The sequence below is a fragment of the Amblyomma americanum genome, chromosome 4, assembly GCF_052857255.1.
Source record: "Amblyomma americanum isolate KBUSLIRL-KWMA chromosome 4, ASM5285725v1, whole genome shotgun sequence".
Classification (NCBI taxonomy): Eukaryota; Metazoa; Arthropoda; class Arachnida; order Ixodida; family Ixodidae; genus Amblyomma; species Amblyomma americanum.
In genome coordinates this window covers 217,020,937-217,041,083 of record NC_135500.1, presented here as the reverse complement: position 1 = coordinate 217,041,083, position 20,147 = coordinate 217,020,937, and the positions used below count along the sequence as shown (strand labels likewise).

Genomic DNA, 20,147 nt, shown 5'->3' with positions numbered 1-20,147 from the left:
GTTTCGTAAAATCGCACGCCATGCTCACGACGCCGCCTCGCTCCTAGTTTCTGTTTCTTCTAGCGGTAGTTCCCTCTTGCGCGTGCGTAGTTTTTTCTTTCGCGATGGCGGCGGATGCGAAAATGCTGAAAAAAGTTGAAAACGTCGGCTTCATTGGCGCTGGGAACATGGCTCAGTGCATCATAAAAGGCATCCGGAGCGCAGGTATGTCAGTGAATGCAGTCGTGCGGCGACTACCGGCGCAATCGCCTAACCGACTGGCACTCTGCTGACACATACTCCATTCATCTCGACACAGGTGTAGCGGCGAAAAACATATGGGTCAGCGCTCCGTCCATGAAGAACCTGGATCCGTTAAAGGTTCGTATGGGACGTTTTAAGAGAATGCCAAGGGTGCCGATGGAGTCTGTTGTGTTAACAGCGCGTACGTCGCATCTGCGGCTAGGCGCATCGTTGGACGAGTTGAATCCACCTTGGCTGATGCTCGGATGTGGAAGCGGGAAGTTCAAAGGGGCGGTTCAGTATTGACGCCTTCGGCCATGGGCTGTAAGAGCTCGGTTCCTGTCTTGAGTACGGTTGTTGCCTTGTGCGTGCACAGCATGTTTCGATGAGTATTTTATCCGCGGAATTTCCTCGGCGGCAGGGTGCTTGACAACTAATGGTGGTAAAAATTGGAAGGATTGTCAGCTACTTATTTACTTATTGGAATTATTTATTAATCAAAAAAGGTGTCTGTGCTTTTTTTTTTTGCGAAGGCACGACGATGCCCTCCTGTATGTCTCCATTTTCTTTCCTTTATGTTACTAACTCATAAATGCATTAGATTTGCAACGATAGCTTTACCAAACGGAGTATATATAATCATTTGTCTAGCTTGACTTAGCATGTAGAGGAGCCGATCTATCTAGAGAAGGCTGTGATGGCTGAAATTCGCGTTAACTGTGAGGTTTTTTTTTTTTTTTTTTGCACTGCCAATGTCGAGCACCTCGTTTGCACTGGCTTGTAGTGAACTGCACCACCTGCTCCCACGAAAACCTGACTGCTTTCCTCGGGTAGAATATGTTCGAGCAATTCGTAAGTACTAGTAATTCTGAGGCAGTGGTTTGAAAGACAGCGACTGACTTGCAACGCTAAATACGCACTATATGAAAGCTGCTTATGGGTCGCCAGTGCTGCAGATAATGCGGATTTATAATTCTGAATCAAATCGGGAAAGTACATCATCAGGACTTGGTATTTAAAAAGCAAGACTGTCGTATGCCATCTCTGCGTCAAATTCCAGTATGAATAAAAGAGCGGTTTAACCGAGAGAAGCATTTTACAATGCGTGTTTAGCATTGCAGTTGAGAGTCTGATGTTTGGGGTATGCACCTTCATTTTGCAGTGCGGAACCACTCCGCAATTAAACTGGCAACAAAAGAGGAGCTGTGCATCAAATTGGTCGAGCTGCATCCAGCCTTGCTACAAAAGCAGTGCTACCTACCACTGCTGTGCTTCCGCTGAAAGCAGCTCATCTGCTTTTCGCTGCTACACTCACTGCCACCTTTCCTTCTTCCCATTTGTCTTTCTACACTCTGTGTCACTACTGCTGCCATTGCCATCTCTATAGTGTCAGGCTGATGCAGGCAGACAGTAGAGGTGGAGAAGTGAGACGGAGTCACGGAGATAGCAGAGGAATACTCGCAGGCTTTTTTTTTTTGCCATCCCTCGAAGCTGAGAAGTCACAGAAGTGGTTGTACCACTCCCCCAAAAAGCACTTACAGGCCAACCTGGATAGCTTTGCAACAATGCAGTCACTGAAGGTATGCGATGCAAGTGGCCACGCTTTGCATCCCTGAGGATGTCCCACATTCAGCTGTTACTGCAATGATCGGGTCTTTGACCCCACCTTGAGAAGTCGAAAATACCTTGTGTCATGGTGCTCTTTGGCCATAGATGCCCTTGCGCCATAAAAATCCATAATCATCATCAAAAGAAAGAATACACTCTCACATAATAGTGCGATTTCACTGTAAGAACTGTGTGCAGGCTGGGCAATTTTATGTTCATTTCTTATTCTTCCCCAATCTGTTCCTTGTTAACAGCTATGATCAGTTGTGCTGTTTGTTAGACAAAAGTGCACCACCCAACCTACACGTTTTCTCTGCCCATGGAGTTCCCCATCACCGACTGGCCCGCACAGGGTCCCTGGTGCAACCATTATTCAGAACTGCTCTGCATGGAAATTATTAACTCTCGAAGTTTTGCCATGTGCTTTCTTTTCATCTTTATTACAGCCTTGTGTAGGTGCAACACTTGCAGGCTTATACCAGGTATCCCAGCTAAAGGTAACCAACCTTCTAAAGAAAAGATTACCGAGTGTCCAAGCCCCGTGAAGCCAACTGGAGGCTGCTGAGAGTCGTGTGGCCTAGTCTGTGGTATTTTCTTATTCTCCATAGTTTAAATTGGTAAAGATAACTAACTTGTAGTGAATGGCTTAGTGTGCATGCAGAAGTTCAAGATTGTCATAAAAACAGCTCGCCTGAAATGTTTGCTTGCGCCAACCATGTGACAGCTTCCGACACGTATCTGTTGCCCACTGCTCACACAAAGCGCTGTTGAGAATAGCACTTCAGAGAAAAGTGAATGTCATTCTCTGAGATGCGTTGTGAGATGTTGACACAGCATCACTGTCACGTGGAAGGTTTTGCCATTTGTTTTTCACAACTTCTGAACTGACACTTTATTCCTGAACCCAATAATTAAAAGGTTAGCTAATTAGTCTTCACAAATTATTAACCTTTGGAGAACGGAAAAAATACTGGACACTAGGCTATGCGACTCTCGAACAGCCCTCAGTTTCAGTCGGGCTAGGACACTCCATCTTTTTTTAAAACGCAGGTTACCTTTAGCTAGGGCACCTGGTATATGAGCTGTGAGCCATAGCTTTTTGAGTATTGGTACTTTTTGTTGAGGACATTTGACAAAATTCACACAACAAAGTACCTTTTTTTTTATGGTTGCAAAAGGCTGTGCACTCTCTGAAAGAGGTGCCTTTAGGCAAAACTATAGTCCATACCTCGGCACAGAATACTGTATACTGTGTTCAGAATGAGGGTTTCAGGATTCCTTCAAAAACAATGATATGTAACCTACATGCAAAAGAAGCTTATGTGTACACACAAGCTGTTTTTGCACATAGGCTATGTGACCAGCTGGCCAACACAAAGTGAGAGAGTAATTGTTGTTGTCAGTCTCCTAATTAGCTGAAGTTAGTAAAGTGGTGAGCTGGGCAAGTCGGTACATGACTGCAGAAAGAAAACCAGCGCAAAAGACGGAGACACAGAACAGGAACACAGGACGACGCTTAAACTTATCTGAAACTGTTCCATTTGGTAGAATTCTCATGCGCTGGTATATTGCTAGTGTTGGTGCATATTACTGGTATTTAAACTGCATTGCAAAGTCCTGAGGGGTGTGTGCCTTATTATCGCCAGTGTTTTTTACCCAGGAGGAAGGGTACAACACGACGCAGCGTAATGCAGACGTGCCGAAGAAGTGCAGCATAGTGTTCCTCTGTGTGAAGCCACACCTGATGGACGTCGTGGGCGGTGAGATACAGCCACACCTGACGACCAATCACCTTGTCATCAGCGTCGCAGCCGCCGTCAAGATTTCCCACCTGGTTGCAGTGCGTATCTTTGATAGGCTGCTGTTGCTGTTCTGAACAGAAAAGAAGCGATGTACACAGAAATGTGTATTAGGGGACATTAGCATGATTTTTTAATGCTTTGAACATGGACAGAAATTCATGGCTTGAAAGTACAATTTTCAGGGGTGAATCAGGAACCTTGCTTACACTACACATGAGAATGGTGTGCCTTATTCTACTCACATGACGGTATTTCTTTCGCTGTATTTTCTTAGCTGTAAATTGCTGGAGCTGCTCCTGAACAGCAAGCATTTAAAGAGTTCAAGTGTTCACTGAGACATCGAATTTCTTCTACTTTTAGGGTACCTTGTGCTGCCTGAATATGCTGAAGTTCTTTTCTTATCCGTTCGCATACACAGGTGGCTTATTTACTCTGCATTTTATTGTGATAGCGTTAAAGGCCGCATGTCACATTACAGGAAAGCCAGTGTCATCATCAGTGATCCGGGTCATTGGCCATAAGCGGAAAATTCACAAAATATCCTTAGAGGAGCAACCTAAGGGGCAGCTCGGCCACCTAGGCCGTGTGACCTTGTGATGTCGCGTAACCTGCCCACCGTTGCACGTGGCAGTTAAATTAATGATTCGTAGAGAGAGGTTGTTTGGGAAGAGCAACATAGGTCGCACAAGCCCCACCGGTGGCAGCACCTGCCATCGCTTAACCACTGCACTACTGCGCCAGGAGTGGTATGAGGACGCCCAGGGATCTGAAGTTGAGAATGACCAATTCCAAACATATCGGTTTAACGCTATCGCGTCATACCCGCTTAAGTGCCCCCCCCCCAATTTCAATGCAACAGCCTTAAAGGCGTCATTCACCTGAAAATCTGGTGTCGGCATTGTCAGCATTGGTATTGTGAGCAAAAAATCACAGGCATGGCTCTGGCAGGTAGTCCCCAGAGAGCAACCTAGGACGCAGGTGGGCCACGTAGGTCACATGACCTTGCGGCATCATCACAACCTGCCCACCTGATCGTGAGCAAACTGTCCACCACGGTAGGTGGCAGTTAAAGTAATAAATGGTCGTTCAGGTAGAGCAACCTAAGCCACACAAGGCCGACCACTAGGAGCACCTGCCATCACAGGGCAGTGGTGCATTGCTTAACCTCTGAACCAGTGTGCCAGGAGGGTTATGAGGACTTTCAGGAATCTATGAATGTGAAGTAGAGAATGACCTTCTGCATGTATGGGAATTAACCCATTATGCTGTTCCCTTCCATGACTTTTGCAGTTCATCTCCTGAGTGACTTAGCTAGTCATATAGTGAATGTCATATAGTGAATTGCAGATTACTAAGGTACTTCCATTAACCCTTATCCCTGACTGTTCCCAATCCAGGCCTCGGAATACCTCCTGTAAACAGGTGGTGAATAACATCGGCGAGATCGTGTCACCCTGCCTGACACCCTTCCTTATTGGAATTTTATTGCTGACTTTATGGAGGACTATGGTAGCTGTGCAGACGTTACAGATACTTTCCAGTATTTTTAAATGCGTCTCTTATACACCCTGATTCCGCAATGCCTGTATGACCGCCGAGGTTTTAACTGAGTCAAAGGTTTTCTCATAATCTATGAAGGCTGTATATAGGGGTTGTTTATATTCAGTGAATTTCTCTCATAGTGTGAATATGGTCTATTGTCGAGTAGCCTTTACGAAAGTCTGCCTGATCATTTGTCTGATTGAAGTCTTAAGGTTTTCCTGACTCTATTAGCGATTACCTTAGTAAATATCTCATAGGCAGTGGACAGTAAGCTGATCGGTCTAATTTTTCAAGTCCTTGACATCTCCTTTCTTATTGATTAAGGGGGGAAGCTGGTCTTAGAAAAAAAAATTTTATTAATGAAGTCGCAATTATGAAATTTTCAGGGAACATGTATTTTTGCGTTCTGATTCCAAATATGGAATTTAATTTAATGTACAAGTCCTTGTTGACTTGATGCAATATGTTATGCAACTTTTTGTGCAGAGCTTTAGCGAAATTTTGCTGCAGGGAACTTGCTAGAATGTATGCCGTCTGCTTGTCTTGACAACAAGCTATGCAATAAGGATAAAATTATTATCCTGCGTATCACAGAAGTTAAGTTACAGGGTTTTGAACTTCGTACTTCACAAACAAGAAGAAAAATTTGTCTTCCTGTTTCTGAAGGAAGAAAGGTGCCGTAGTGGAGGGCTCCAGAAATTATTCCGGACGGCACCTTTCTTCCTTTCTACTTTCACTCCCTCCCTTATCCCTTCCCTTAGGCCACGGTTCAGGTGTCCAACGATATATGAGACAGATACTGCGCCATTTCCTTCCCCCCAAAAACCAATTATTATTATTATTATTATTATTTCTGAAGGGACAATTTCAAAATTCTATAACTCAACTTCTACGACAGGCAGGATGATAATTTTAGCTTTAATTCATAGCTTAATGTCAAGAGAAGCCAATGGCATGCATTCTAGCAAGTTCCCTGCAACAGGATTTCTTGAAAGCTCTCCACAAAAAGTTATATAACACATTGCATAAGTGCTCAAGAAATTGTTGCACATGAAATTAAATTCCATATTTGGAATCAGCACACAAAAATACATGTTCCTCGAAGATTTCATAATTGTGGCTTCATTAATAAAAATGTTTTTCTAAGACCCTCTTCCCCCCTTAAGATTATGTTAGTATGCTTCCAAGCTTCTGGTGCACTTGAGGTCATGAAGCATTGTGTATGCAGAGTGACTAGTTTTTCTACCACAATCTCCTCTGCATCCTTCAACAGATCTATGCACTCACATGTACAAACACATGCACGCATGCACACACATACACACCTGGGCAGGTTACCCACAACCTGGTGGGCAACCTGCCAGACAAACAAACAAACACAACAGCTAAGTGCAGGGAATGACCACTATAAGTGCTAGCACACTAATATGCATCACGTTTCAACATGGGCAGTGTTTGGCTACAGTCTTGAGGGGTGACTGGCTTTGAAGTATTATTGTTAGAGGTGGTGGTAGTAAGGCAAAACCTCAATATGGGCCCTTTATGGATGAGTTGTACGTGAAACCACTGTTGGTTTAAGCTGGTGAATGTTCAGTTTTCAATTAATTGTGCATCTTTTTATATGTACAAAGCACATCACTGATTTAGACCGGTTGAAGAATGTCACCGGTCTTGACTGCTAATTATACTGCTTACTTTTCTCTTGTATGCTTTATTTATATTTGTGGGTGGTGCTTGCCTGTTTCACCCACCTACATGGTCTCTACATCGATTCATAAGCAACTGTAGGGATCCTTATCACACAAATTGCAGCGTTGCTATTTGCTGGGATGCAGACATCTCCCATTTTCTTGCACATTCTGCATGTGGCCTTTGCTTTACATCTGTCCTGGCAGATTTCACTATCACTGACCACAGGACACATTACGTTTTCATCTCGTTACGGCTGCAGTGGCAGCTGTTAAGTGCCCGTTCTTGGGTTTTGCATTGTAGTAGTAGTAGCAGTAGTAGTAGCAGTAGTAGTGTGTCGTAGTTGTTGGTGTAACCGGTGGGTGCCTTAGCATGGGAACCACTTGGAGGGTGGTTACCACTGAAACCATCCAGGAGGGCAGCCACTGTGGTAGGAGGAAGGTATGGCGAGAGCGCAAGAAGGTGCAACCGGTGGGTGCTTGTCACTGTAGGAGAAGGGTCATTGTGGAAGAAGGAGGGTATAGCAAGAGCGTAGGAAGGCATAACTGGTGGTAACCATGGGTGCCGTTAGGAAGGTGGTTACCATGGAAGGAGAAGGGATCATGAGAGCGTAAGAAGGTGCAGTCAGTATGTGCTCAATAGGAGAGTAGCCGCCCAGAAGGAGAAGTTGTCCTGGAAGAAGGAGGGCATCGCAATAGCATAGGAAGGTGTAACCAAAAGGGTGGTTGCAAAGGGAACTGCCCGGAATGTGGTTACTGTGGAACAAGAAGGGTGTGGCAGAACTTACGAACCCCCACTGGAGGATGGTCACCATGGAAGGAGAAGAGATGGTGAGAGTATTGCTAGTTGCAGCCAGCATGTGGTTGCCACGGGGACCAACTGGAGGGTAGCCACCCAGAAGGAGGAGTTGTCATGGGAGAAAGGGGATCGCAAGAGCATAGGAAATGTAACTGGAGGTTGGTTACCACGGGAACTGCCCGGAAGGTGTTTACCGTGGAAGGAGTGTGTGGCAAAAGCGGAGGAATCTTCAACCAGGGGATGGTTACCATGGAAGCAGGAAGGTATGGAGAAACTATGTAAGACACAAGGGGCTGCTGATTGCCATGGGAACCACCTAGAGGTAGTTATCCTGGAAGGAGAGCGTAGAAATGCCTTACCAGAGGCTGGTTACTACAGCAAGCATCTGGAGGGCGGTTACCATGGAAGGAGGAGAGAGTGTATGGCCAGAACGGAAAATTCAGAATGGTCCATCTGCGGCAGCTTCTATGAAACACGCGCCAAAGGAGAGGGTCATGGATGGCGCCGTGGACCTAGAGTGGCAGACTGGAGGAGGGAGGGGAGCGCTAGTCGAAAAACGACTATGTGTGGAAAACTACAAAGAGCACGCTAGAACTATACAGATATGAAGTCGCTCTCATATTCTCTGCTTCAACGTGTTGAAAAATATAAATACCTTAATAGCTGTCACTGAATCTTGCGTACATATGGTAACTGCTTGTCAGATTCATTATCTATTTGTTATTGAACGTGTTTGGTATTGGCCATCAAAAATTATCTGTAATGTTAGTGCACATTTATTTTCAGTACAAGCAACAGAATTTTAAGTCTCTTACAGTAGCATTGTGACAGCTGTGGCACATTTTTCTGACATTTTTGGAAATGTATATCTCTGTCTTCAGTGGTGGTTAGTGAAAAATTAGTTGATCAAGGGGATAACATTTTATACTCTCACTCATCTCAACTCTTTTACTCTGCAGATGCTTCGTGTGCCATGTCGAGTGGTGCGGTGCATGCCCAACACGTGTGTAACGGTGGGTGCGGGTGTGTGCGCCATTAGCCGTGGCCCTGGTGTGGATGCTGATGACATTGCCTTGGTCACCGGCCTGCTGGGCAGCATTGGCCTCTGCGAGGAGGTCTCGGAGAGCATCATGGATGCCGTCTGCGGGCTCAGCGGATCAGGCCCAGCCTATGTGAGCTTGTGGATTTTCATGCAGTGCGGTGCCTGTGAGCCAGAATTTACTGCCTAGCATGCATGTCTCTATACTTCCCATGCTACTGCCTGTGGTTCGATGTACAGCTGAGCACACATACTCTTAGTGTAGCTGGTACAGCATGCTGTGCAGATCCTTTTCCGCTTAAGTAGTGCATGTTGAGAAAAGAGAGTGGTTGTGGTACAATAGAGAGAATCCATACATACTCTAAACGACTGCTATACAATTTAACCCACTTATAAGAGCCCCATTTATAACTAACTTATTTAGTATGAATTAATAGAATAGGAGCATAGAAATTCACATTAGTTCTGTGGCAGTGAGTCTCAAATAGAAGGAATGCCTACAGAAAAAGCTTGCTTATGGTGAACATGCAGGCACCACAAATCGCATGCAGGGCCACACTTAGGCCGTGATTTTCATCACGGATATGCGTGAACATTGAAACCACAACAGCTTCCACTTTTCACACAAAAACCATATGAGAGGCCTGCTTGCTTTGGAAAATGACCTCATGGCTAGGGAGAGGAGCGGTGCACTCATGGTTTGTCAGTGCAACCTGCTTTTTAATGGAAAACTAGAAGCTGCGTAGAAAAACTTGTTGAATATATCCTCAGAGCTTTTTTATGGTTCGTTGCTCCTGTACTCAACTGCTTGGTGCTACATTGTGAACATTGTAATCAACCACTATTAAAGCTCCATGCATCTGAGGAGGTTCTTCCATGGTTGTGGACCCAGCCTAACAGACATAGTGCTTTCGGAGTCTTTGCCACTGATAGCAGACAACCAAGATAGTTAAGTGATGTTCGATGGCTCTAAAAAATTTTTTATACAATTGAACCTCGTTATAACAAAGTTAAAGGGGCCCGACGATTCCTTCACTATAGCCATAGCTTCGTTATAGCCCGCGTTGACCAAGCTCCCAAAGGGAATCATCGTTTATTCCTTATGTCCATTATTTCGTTATTAACTGTTTCATTATAACAATGTTCGACTGTACTTGGAAAACAGAAGCAACAGGACAGGGGTGCAGGGGTGAGCCTAGATAATATATCTTCCTTTTACTTTTTTTTATATCCTTTTCTCTTACTGTCATATTGCATTAGCTTTTTATCTTGCTCTCTGCCCATCTCTCATCAGCCCCATTCCAGTTCGTTGCTTTCTGGCTCTTTCCAGACGTACTCTTACTTTTTTGCTTTGCTTGTTTCTCTCTGTTATACATATTTCACTTGTTCACTGCACAGTGTATGAGCTCAAGTCAGGAACTTTTTTCTTTCAAGTTGGAAGCTGTGCTCTTTGCCTTGTTGTCTCTGTTCTCTCCTCTGTTTTCACCTACACGTAGATCTTGTTTGCAGTCAGGAAGCAACTAGCACATCAAAAAGTGTTGCTTATAGTTCAGGGCCACAGGCAAGTGCTTGTGCTCATGCCTTGCAGCATACGTGGTAGTATAGCTGGCTGAAATTTTCCAAGTTGATCTGTGCCAAATTAATGTTGCATCTTTTGCTTGGTACGTACAGGTGTGCCTGGTAATCCAGGGCATGGCAGATGGGGCAGTGAAGATGGGAATGCCCAGGCAGCTGGCTCTAAAGTTTGCTGCACAGACCATCATGGTGAGCACTTGTTTAGGGCCTGCCATCCCCTTCCCATGCCCACACGTATGGTTTCTAATAGTGAATCCGTATTATGGTAGTAACCATTTCTGTTGACCATCATGGCTGCATAGCATGCCATGTGCATTGTTACCATGGTTGTGGTGAGGGCTCGTGTCAGAGGAATGGAAAGAAAAAGATGTCAGTGTCCCGTTTCAGGCCACAAAGAAAAAATGCAGCTATATTGCTGTCAACTTTGTCTTCATGATATTATGAGTGAGTTGCCACGCAGGTCTCGAAGGGGTGTAACTACTGATCTTGTGTCTTCATCATGATTGCAAGAGATGTAGCAAATGTGCAGTTCTCATGAAGGATGTGGCAATAGCATCTTATTGATGATTAATCGTTAGCAATTGTATCTTCATTGGTTACATGTGCAGTACCGTGACAGTGCAGTGCACATTTCACCATCTTTAAAAATCTAGACAACGCACATTCTTCGCATTTATGCAGAAATTGGGATTTGCCTGCCACATTTTGCTGAGGTCTTCTGTAAAAAATAAAAATAAAACACTCATAGGTCGTTACTATTACTACGGTTACCATCATTAATCTTATTTGCAGTGCGTGCCCGTAAGCCATAGGTTTTTTTTTCTTAAATTTAATGCCTTTGTTGCGCCATCGGTCAAGGCAGGAATTTAACTATATTTATCTTTCATTCTTAAGTCCAGCACACTGTTGACTTGTCCATGAGACTACCAGTGCCAGCGTACGTTCTCAAGGGCTGCTGCCTTTGGCACAATGCACATAAAAGAGCAAGGACAGATGCCTGCACAGAGTCACAAAAAAAAGCAGTGACAATGGCAGGATGCAGCTGTTTGTATAACTAGAACATGTCCATGCCTTGTTCTGCTTCTGCTAATGCATGAGATCAGCTGTAATGTTCATCAATGCAGGTACCTCATGCAACTCCATGTTCAGACTAATCAGTTTCTTGCTGTCACTGTTGTGTGAATGCATCATAGACATCACGTGATGGTATTTCACCTGATCATCGAGCTGTGTTTCTGCCGCAATCTTGAACACTACCTTGCAGGGTGCTGGCAAGATGGCCCTGGATAGCGGCTACCACCCGGAGGAACTCAAGGACAATGTGTGTTCTCCTGGCGGCACCACAGCGTATGGGCTCTCAGCACTCGAGAGCCGCTGCGTTCGTGCCGCCTTCGCCGAGGCTGTCGAGGCCGCCACGCGTCGTGCCCAGGAGCTGGGGCACAAGATTGAGAGCAAGTGCCCCAGCAACTGACTTAGATGTGCCCACTCCCACACGCAGTGCTGAGTTTCTTCCAGGCACAACTGAACCTTGTCCCAAGGGTGTTCTATACTGCTTCGATTGCATTTGCGGATCTCGGAACTCATCGCTTTGCCATTGCCGAAAGCACACATAAGGACGCAATACTTTTCTAGATGGTTTTTGTGCTTTAATAGATTTTAAGTATTACTGGGAGCCTATGTATCGTGTTGAATGTGTGAACTGAAAGCGATGAGTTTAATTAATGTCAGCACTCATTACTGATTTCAGTTCTTGCCTTGCCACTTGCATGTGCCACTGCTGTGTGAAGCATTCAAGCATAGATGTAAGCTGCCATATGGATTATGATCTTGGGCTAAAACTCGGTGTTATTCAGCATAGTTAATGAAAGTTACAAATCATTCCCACAGAAGCCGCAAAGTGTGCAGTACTATATAAAGTATTTTTTTTTTAATCAGCACGAGCACTTGGGCATTCATCAGCAGTACAAACAAGTATTCTGCTAGCGCAAGAGGGATTTGTGAACGCACATCAAGCTGTTCTTGTTGGCTGACATCTACATAGTGTCGCACTGAATCGATTTTCAGTTTTAGTATTACAAGCATAAAATTGACTCATTATGTAATTCTCGGACAAGGTGCAGAGTTATTATGCCAATGTTTGTATTGTGTCAATGCTCACATAGCATGGAAAAATAGCGTGTCAATGGCCACAATCATCACATAGCGAGATTTAGACCAGATGCCTTGCTAGGGCATATTGCCTAGTGAAAGTAGCTGTGGTCAAACGTATAATGTGAAAGACTGTGCAGCAGGTCTTATATTTTCCTTTAATTACGATATGTTTAGCGCAATACTAATGCGTTTATTTTCTTTTAAAGCACTATTGCCACGTGTAGCGTATGCTGTGCCTACCAATATTATTGTGATAAGTGTAATAGCGTGCATTTAATTTTTCGCGGGCGGCTTTGTACAATGTGCAGTGTTTGTCAGCACACGTGTCTAGAGAACAAGTATTACGATGGTAAACTGAAACAAGCGCTTCTTGGAGACTTCCCACATTACATTTTCAATTTCAGTGTGGGCTGACTGAATGCCCATTAAGCCTAACTCCCCTACCTTCCATCCAATGCTGTGCAATTTTTTTATTGTTTTGGAATGTGGCAGAACTCTCACTGGCAGTCCAGCAACTTGTCCAGCACATTTGAGAACAGTTTTGCTTGTTTTGTAGAGCACAAATAAAGAGCTCTTCTTTTCCAACATCTGAAACCCTTTTGCTTAATCTCATTGATCCACACCAACTCTGTGCACTTTTGTGAACCGTGCGACTGTGGCAAATTCAATTGTTGATGTTATTTGTTTGCGTCACTTTTATGCTAGCTGTCTATACCTTGGTTTGGTTTGTCCCAAAGCAACTCTGGCTATGGGGATGCTGTAGTGAAGGGCTCCGGTAATTTCGACCACGGACATCGCACAGCACACGGGCCTCTAAAATTTCAACTCTATCGAAATTGGACTTCCGTGGCCGGGATCAAACCCGCGTCTTTTGGGTCAGCAGCCGAGCGCCATAACCACTGAGCCACCGCGGCGACTTGTCTTCAATCTGAACTTATAGCACCACTGCACACTAACACAGTTTGCTTCCACGCTCATACTCAGCAACGGATTCAGTGGTGAGGCTCTTGGGCTTTGGGATTAGCATTTAAAAGAGACAACTTTAATGTGGCCATTCATCGAGAGTGCTCCCTAAGCAGAATGCCAGAGGTCATACTTTGGCCCGCTAGTCAGTATCCAGAAAGGCAACAGGGCACTGGGCACATTTATCTGAGCAAAGCTGTTCACTTCTGTGTGAGAAACAAACAGCAAAGTAAAACCATGTGACTGCAACATTCGCTGCGAACTAGAACCAATTACCGAAGCCGTGGCCTAGTTGGTTGGGCGCCCGTCACGGCTGCAAGAGGTGGTTGGTTTGAAACCCACCGCCGGACACCCACCGGTAAAAATGGGTACAAGCGGCCCCCGGCCTGGCACTCAGCTTCGTTTGGGGTGTTCGCTTGGGAGAAGCTCCATAAACCTCGCTGCGAGCCGAGTGCTCCACCAGCTGCGAACGGTGCCTTCGGCCACCGTGGTTAGAAGGTATCATTCATAAAAAAAAAAAGGGCCACAAATGGGCTTCTACCGCACGAGGCGGATTTAACGTTGTTGAAGGCGTAACTTATCTCTGATCCATTAGAGCAACTGTGGTCAAGACCCTTTTCCCAAGCATCTCGCCCAGAAGAGCCGAGCACCAGACCGGGGGAAATCTTGTACTCATTAAAAACCGGTGGGTCCACGGCGGCACTGGCGATCGAACCCAGCACCTCCCGAATGCGAGGAGGATGCTCTACCACAAGGCCACCGCTTCGGCACGCACCATTGCTTCAGCCACTGCTATAGTACTTTTTTATAACTGAGGTCGGTTCTCATCTTTTTGATAGGAGAGTAAGGTGTTAAGAAGGGCTGAACTTCTGCCTGTCAACTGGACAAACGCGGCTTCACTCTGATCGGCCGAAAACTGCAACTTTCAAGAGTTACAACTAAAGTATTTGGAAAGGTGCTTTAATCAAATGCCTACAAGGACCTCCTGTACCAAATACTACATGCATTTTCATATAGCCGTTCTTAAAATCATTTAAGGCTTTTTTAAATAATGGTTCTCAAAGCATTATATAAACAGAGCCATGCAAATAAAGCACGAATTAAACAAGTTTGTTGATGACATATTCACAATATATTTCATCTTTATTTCATACAAAAAAAAGCAAGTCAACTAAACTGCTTTTAAAGACACTGAACATAAAGATATCTGTCCTCGAGTTGATAGCACAACTATGCTTCAACGAAAAAAAAAAAAAAGGCGCATGTACTTTGTGTGGCAACGTACAAGCCTCGGCCAAGAGTGGGCATTGTGAATGAAAAGCCGCCTCTCGCCCCCATCGAAATAGAAATTTGTTACAGGCAGACTTGTAGCAACAGCAGGGTAGGCTAACAACCGCATTGTGCCATGACCAAACCCTTTCTTAATAATACACGTGAGTGCTTTATGAACTATTTACATTGGATTGATTCTGCTTTCGTTTGTGGGAATTTGCAAAAGCCCACTTGCTTGAAATGTACAATTGGCAGCTGAAAACACACTGCCAAAAAAATGAGTGACGCAGGGCATAACGACTGTCCCCCGCTCTCCCGAACACACCACAATGAGACATCCTCACACTTCGAGCCTCAACCTCAAGGTCTGCAAACTAGGCAGCATGTTTGAACATACAAGAGGAACACCAATATGAGCAGCAAACACACTTCCTCCCCAGAAGTAACCAAGGACACAACTGAATGCTTGGAAAAAATAACACAGAAAAGCAACCTTTGCAAGAACTTCACAACAGTTCACAGCTGCAGTGCCACACAGCAACAACACAATGAAGCATCACGTGAGGCCTTACACCAGCTGGGCCACCAACATGTCTCTGTGACAGCCACAGAGTTCAAGATGATTTCCCAGCACTTCTGGCACTTTGTAAGGAGCCAGTTTCCAAACGTTTTACTAACTCGAAAACAATGGTCTAACTTGACAACTGTTTTCAGTGCCCTCTGCCTTTGACATAATGCTGAACTAATGATGACCTGCAGCGCAGCTACATGCGGCACATGCCATGTACTGACGAATGTGGCTTCAATGATACATGCTAGTACGCACTCAACTCGACATCAGCAGAGAAGCTATAGCTTAGAAGACCTCGCTTCCAGAATCAGCAATCTTTTCTGAGCAAGTTTTTATTTAACATGTCTGTTGCACAAAGCAAAGATTAGAAATCTCTTCTCTACATCACTGGCAAATCTAATACAACAAAAACACGTTCCCAATTGCAAAATCCAACAGGCATGTGCACACTCTTGCACATGCATCTGAACACACCTGAAAGAAAAAAGTGCAATAAGTCATAAAATCTTTTAATGATGTGTGACAATAGAACTTTTGAGTCAGGTCCATCACACACCATTCTTAAGGGGGCACATTGGCTTTCAACACTATTTTTTGATGAGTTCTGATAACTTTTTCTGCATGTTAGTAATGCTTTCTAAGTGCACAAAATTTCAGCATTATATGTTGTTTTTTCTTTACACCCTGTAAAACACCTGCGGATTACACAAATTATGGTATAACACTGGTTCAACATTCACTGCATTTCTGAATGCTATGCGTGGTGATAGTGTTAATTTCTTTTTCCATGACATTTTTTCGTGTGCACATGTATAAACTGCAAACAATATCTCACACCAAAAATCTATAACTCATCAAAATGAAAAAAAAAAATTGTCATCGCACAGACCAGAGTTCTGAGTGCAACACAATGAACGGTCAAATCAAAATAGAACAGTCACGAAAAAACCTGCTACACAAGCAGGAATGCTACAAAACCGGAATGGAGAAAAACGACAATTTTTCAAGCATTTCCCCGATATGCAGTGCCATCATGGTGCACAAAATTTTAGAGTACTTCCGAGTGGATTCCAGCAATCAAACCTTGGAACAGCATAGAAAACGAGGCATACGAGCGGATACAAAGATAAAAAAAAAAGATTTTCGGCCATATTTTTCTATTTGAAAGCAGTCTCCCTCTTAACTAGCTGCTTGACCTACAAATGCACCCGACATTCCACAATCCATTCATATGCCTGTTTCAGTGTGCCCTGCTCAAATCAATGTATCCAACCAATATATCAATGATAAAATACAACTGATCAGAAAACAGTTGACAAAAATGTGGCCGACAAAAGCACCAACAGCCAGGCACAGTTCACAAAGCTCGCAAAAACCTCGATCAAAAAACATAATGCCGCTATTTTTCCACCACAATGTCAGTGTGCCACTGTGACAAATCATGATAGCGCCGGAATGCTGAAACGCCATGTGCCATGTTGAGGTATGCTGCTCAAGAAAAACCAGGCAAGCACTCACAATCTTCCTACATCCACCAGCTGTAGCTGCACCTACAAACAGATTACAGCAAGTCAACCGGAGAGGTGCGCTCATTGTGGCCAAAGACGCAGCCGTAGACATTCAACAAGCCAGGAACAAGCAGCTTTCTTTGATGGTAAAACCATGCCAGTGATTACAGGTGAGAGAATGCAGAAGAGAAAAAAGTCACAATCGCATATAACGCCCAGATCGTCGCAGCAAAAGCACCAAGAACTCATGTTAGTACAACAGTGACACAGTGCACGCAGTCACAAAATGTGTACAAGCAAGTCAGCAGCAAATCGACACAATGAGACGATTCTTCGCATAAACCTGCATGCATGAATTGTTTCAACACCCACACTTCAGTGTCCGCAATAATTCATGCACTGTGTGTATGTTCTTAGTAACTTAGCTGTACTGACACACTATCTTAAAGTACACGCTTCGCACAACACTGAATGGGACTTAACTATGCAATTCAGCCTACATGGCAAACATGTCAGCAGCAAAGTATAGACAAGTTCAACAACAATTTTCATCTTCAATAAAAATCACTTGCAATCTCTTGTGTTTGCAGTCGGGCAGACATTTATCCCTTTCTCCCTCAGCAAACGGAAGTTCCAAAGTATTGCCAACAAAATGTGCCTTTCAGCTCTTCTACAAGACTGAAACCCACAGAAAGGGCAAGACAACTGTTACCAACCATGCCTCTCAGACCTCACAGCAACGTTCCACATGCACACACTTTCAAGCATCTGATGGCATCAGTGGTTTACTTTTCATTCTGGCAAGTTTTTTTTAAGTGTCATGCAGGTAAGGTTATGAACCTGCTAGCAGCCTGTGCAAGTAAACATGCACACACACGGATGTCTGCAATGTACAACACGCACAGATAAAAAAAGCATGGCCATAAAGTAATAAAAATAAAGAACAGGGTAGAGCTGGACACGATCTTTCAAAGACGATGCAGACCTGTGAAAAGCACAGCACAACCCTTCCACAGATAACTCCTCATTTTTGGTTTCCACTCATCAGGTGATAATGGTAGTCTTTTTAACTTGCACAATCTCCTGAAGCAAAGCCAAACCCTCCTAGTCCCCCCCCAAAAATGCTACTAGAATTGCAATGGACACAATGTGGTTTACACTCGGCTTGCATAGTCTCGTACAAGAAGTTATGAAGAAAAAAATGTGAAATACAGTAAGGAGAGAGCTAATGCGGCCACCATACATAATGATCAGCACCAAAACTTGCCACATAAAAATTAATTCAAAAATACAAAGCATCAACATTGTACAAACCAAGACCACACACGACTAGACCATATAGTTGCTTGCTGTGTTGCCATTGCAAAATACTCAAAGCACAAGCTTATTTTCCATTGCAATAACATTCCCATTTTGATTTGAACGGCTTTAGCTGTGAGAGAGCCGTTCACAAGCCAATAATACTATTTCCCAAGCACAACAACGAAAAAAAAAATCCACGATTTCCAAATCCCCACATGAGAGCCACCTCACAAGCACGGAAGAAAATTTTTTTGCAAGAGCAGAGTTGAAAGGATGTCGGAAAAGAATCGAGCCAGGAAAGGACGTTACTTAAAAAAAAAATCAGTCGTGATATAAGGATAGTGAAGTACCTATGTAAGCTCTATATCTGGACCTTTATTCCCCAGTTTTTTAGACCTAATGTACTACAGTGTCAAAGACAACTCAGGCTAGCTGATCAAAGTGAAAGATCAATCACTCTACGACAATCCAAAAAGCATAGATGGAGGACAACAAGAAATTTTCGAAGATAGTGAAGTTCGTACAATGCACGAAAACGACAAAAAAGCATGTAATGATGCAGAACGATCAACAGCCCACCTCTGGCTATAAAGTGCTCTCTCTCTAAAAAAGCATTTGCCCATAAACTAAAAATCAGCAAGCTATTTACAGCAAAATGCAAGGGCTTAAAAAGAGTTATGACTCAGTGGATGTGTGTAGGAGACAATGATCCAGGCAAGGTGGAGGTGGGGGGAAACAAACATTTTGGATGGAACAGAATGACTTGCTTAACATGGCCCCACATTCGTGTGTGTGTGTGTGTGTGTGTGTGTGTGTGTTTTTGCCTGCCGCAGGTGCCAGAATGCTGCATAAGTCCACTGTATGAAAGGCAAGTGAAAGCCGTGCGGCATGCAGTCCCGTAAAATAACCATAATGCTGCTTTCTTCCAGTGCTTCTTACACCTAATGATCCTCCAGTGCCAGCATAAAGCATCTGCGACAAGAGAGGCTACAGTAAACTGAAGACCACTTGCCTCACCCCCAAGACTGAGAACACTGCAGAAGAGAGCAAGCACCTTACCAGCGGACGAAGCATGCGCAATGACTGGGGGAAGCAGGCAGGTGGGTAGAAAGGGTAACAGGGATGGCAGGGAAAGCCAACCGTATCTCAAGAGTACGGGTATCACAAGAACCTTATCTAGAGGCTAGTCAGCAGCGAATTTCTCCTCAACAGAACCAGTGGGCCGTGCCTAATAATCTCATGCAGCAAGCACAGATGAGTTTTGCATTCAACACATCATATCATCATCATCACACAGGCTTGAGTTTTTTTTTTCTCTCCCACTCACACAACAAGCAGCGCGAGTCGCGCAGGAGGAAAAGAAGAAGAAACATCTACCAGAACCAAACAACAGGAGAATAAAAAGGTCAACATGCTGCATCCTCCAAATTTCACTTTTTTTTCACCGCTTCGCCTGCCAGGGTTGCATGTCGCGCGTGCTTTCACACCTGCCAACGATAATGAGGTCAGCCTCCTTCTTTGTCGTTGGTCGCAGACAAAAGAAAAAGAGGGCCAGTCGAGATTTCTCGGTCTAAAGCTGACGCGCGCTCCAGCAGCAGTAGGACACTTGCAGCAGACCTGTGCGCGACGAACGAGGTGCATTTTTTCCACTCCCCGAGGGGGCTCGAGAGACGGCGGAGGAGGAAGGAGAGTCCACATCGGGGTGCACTGGCACTTCTCGCGCACATGACGGTGGTACAAGGTGAGCTGGTGCTGTCTTGAGAGCATGGCATCGCGAGAGGAAGAGGCAGGGCAAGGGGTTGTACGCGTGCTGAGGTGTGTGTACAAGGCCGTGTTAATGGGGTACAACGGCAGTGACACAACAGTGGTGGCAATGACAAGGGGGGGGTAAGTGAAGGAGTGAGTGGGAAGGTGATGGTGGTGGAGGTTAGAGTAATGACTGCTCAAACTTGGGTCCCCGCTCAATGAACAGCTCGGCGAAGGGAGCCTCTTGCTGCAGCTCGACAGCCTGCTGCTTCTTCAGTACAAGGAAGGTGTAGAACTTTTGCGCAACCTGCACAGACAACCACATGTGGGCATGGCAGCCCCAACCACATCCTTAATTA

At 44.6% G+C, this 20,147-nt stretch overlaps 2 protein-coding genes across 3 annotated transcripts in view; one reads left to right on the top strand and one right to left on the bottom strand.

Annotated features, from left to right (window-relative positions):
- The first annotated feature begins 6 nt into the window (after nucleotides 1-6).
- On the top strand, nucleotides 7-13,013 carry LOC144129341 (pyrroline-5-carboxylate reductase 3-like). The gene is made up of 6 exons (XM_077663394.1): nucleotides 7-204; nucleotides 299-360; nucleotides 3,491-3,670; nucleotides 8,621-8,833; nucleotides 10,372-10,464; nucleotides 11,540-13,013. Exons 1-6 carry the CDS (start codon nucleotides 105-107, stop codon nucleotides 11,744-11,746), a joined length of 855 nt encoding a protein of 284 aa, XP_077519520.1. The 5' UTR covers nucleotides 7-104; the 3' UTR covers nucleotides 11,747-13,013.
- A 1,500-nt stretch (nucleotides 13,014-14,513) lies between these two features.
- Nucleotides 14,514-20,147, bottom strand: part of vtd (RAD21 cohesin complex component verthandi) — a 40,317-nt gene continuing 34,683 nt past the window's right edge. For both annotated transcript variants that reach the window (XM_077663384.1, XM_077663385.1), the window contains exon 12: nucleotides 14,514-20,095. In XM_077663384.1, coding sequence (XP_077519510.1) covers nucleotides 19,970-20,095 — 126 coding nt within the window. In that variant the 3' untranslated portion in view covers nucleotides 14,514-19,969. The remainder of the gene's footprint in view (nucleotides 20,096-20,147) is intronic.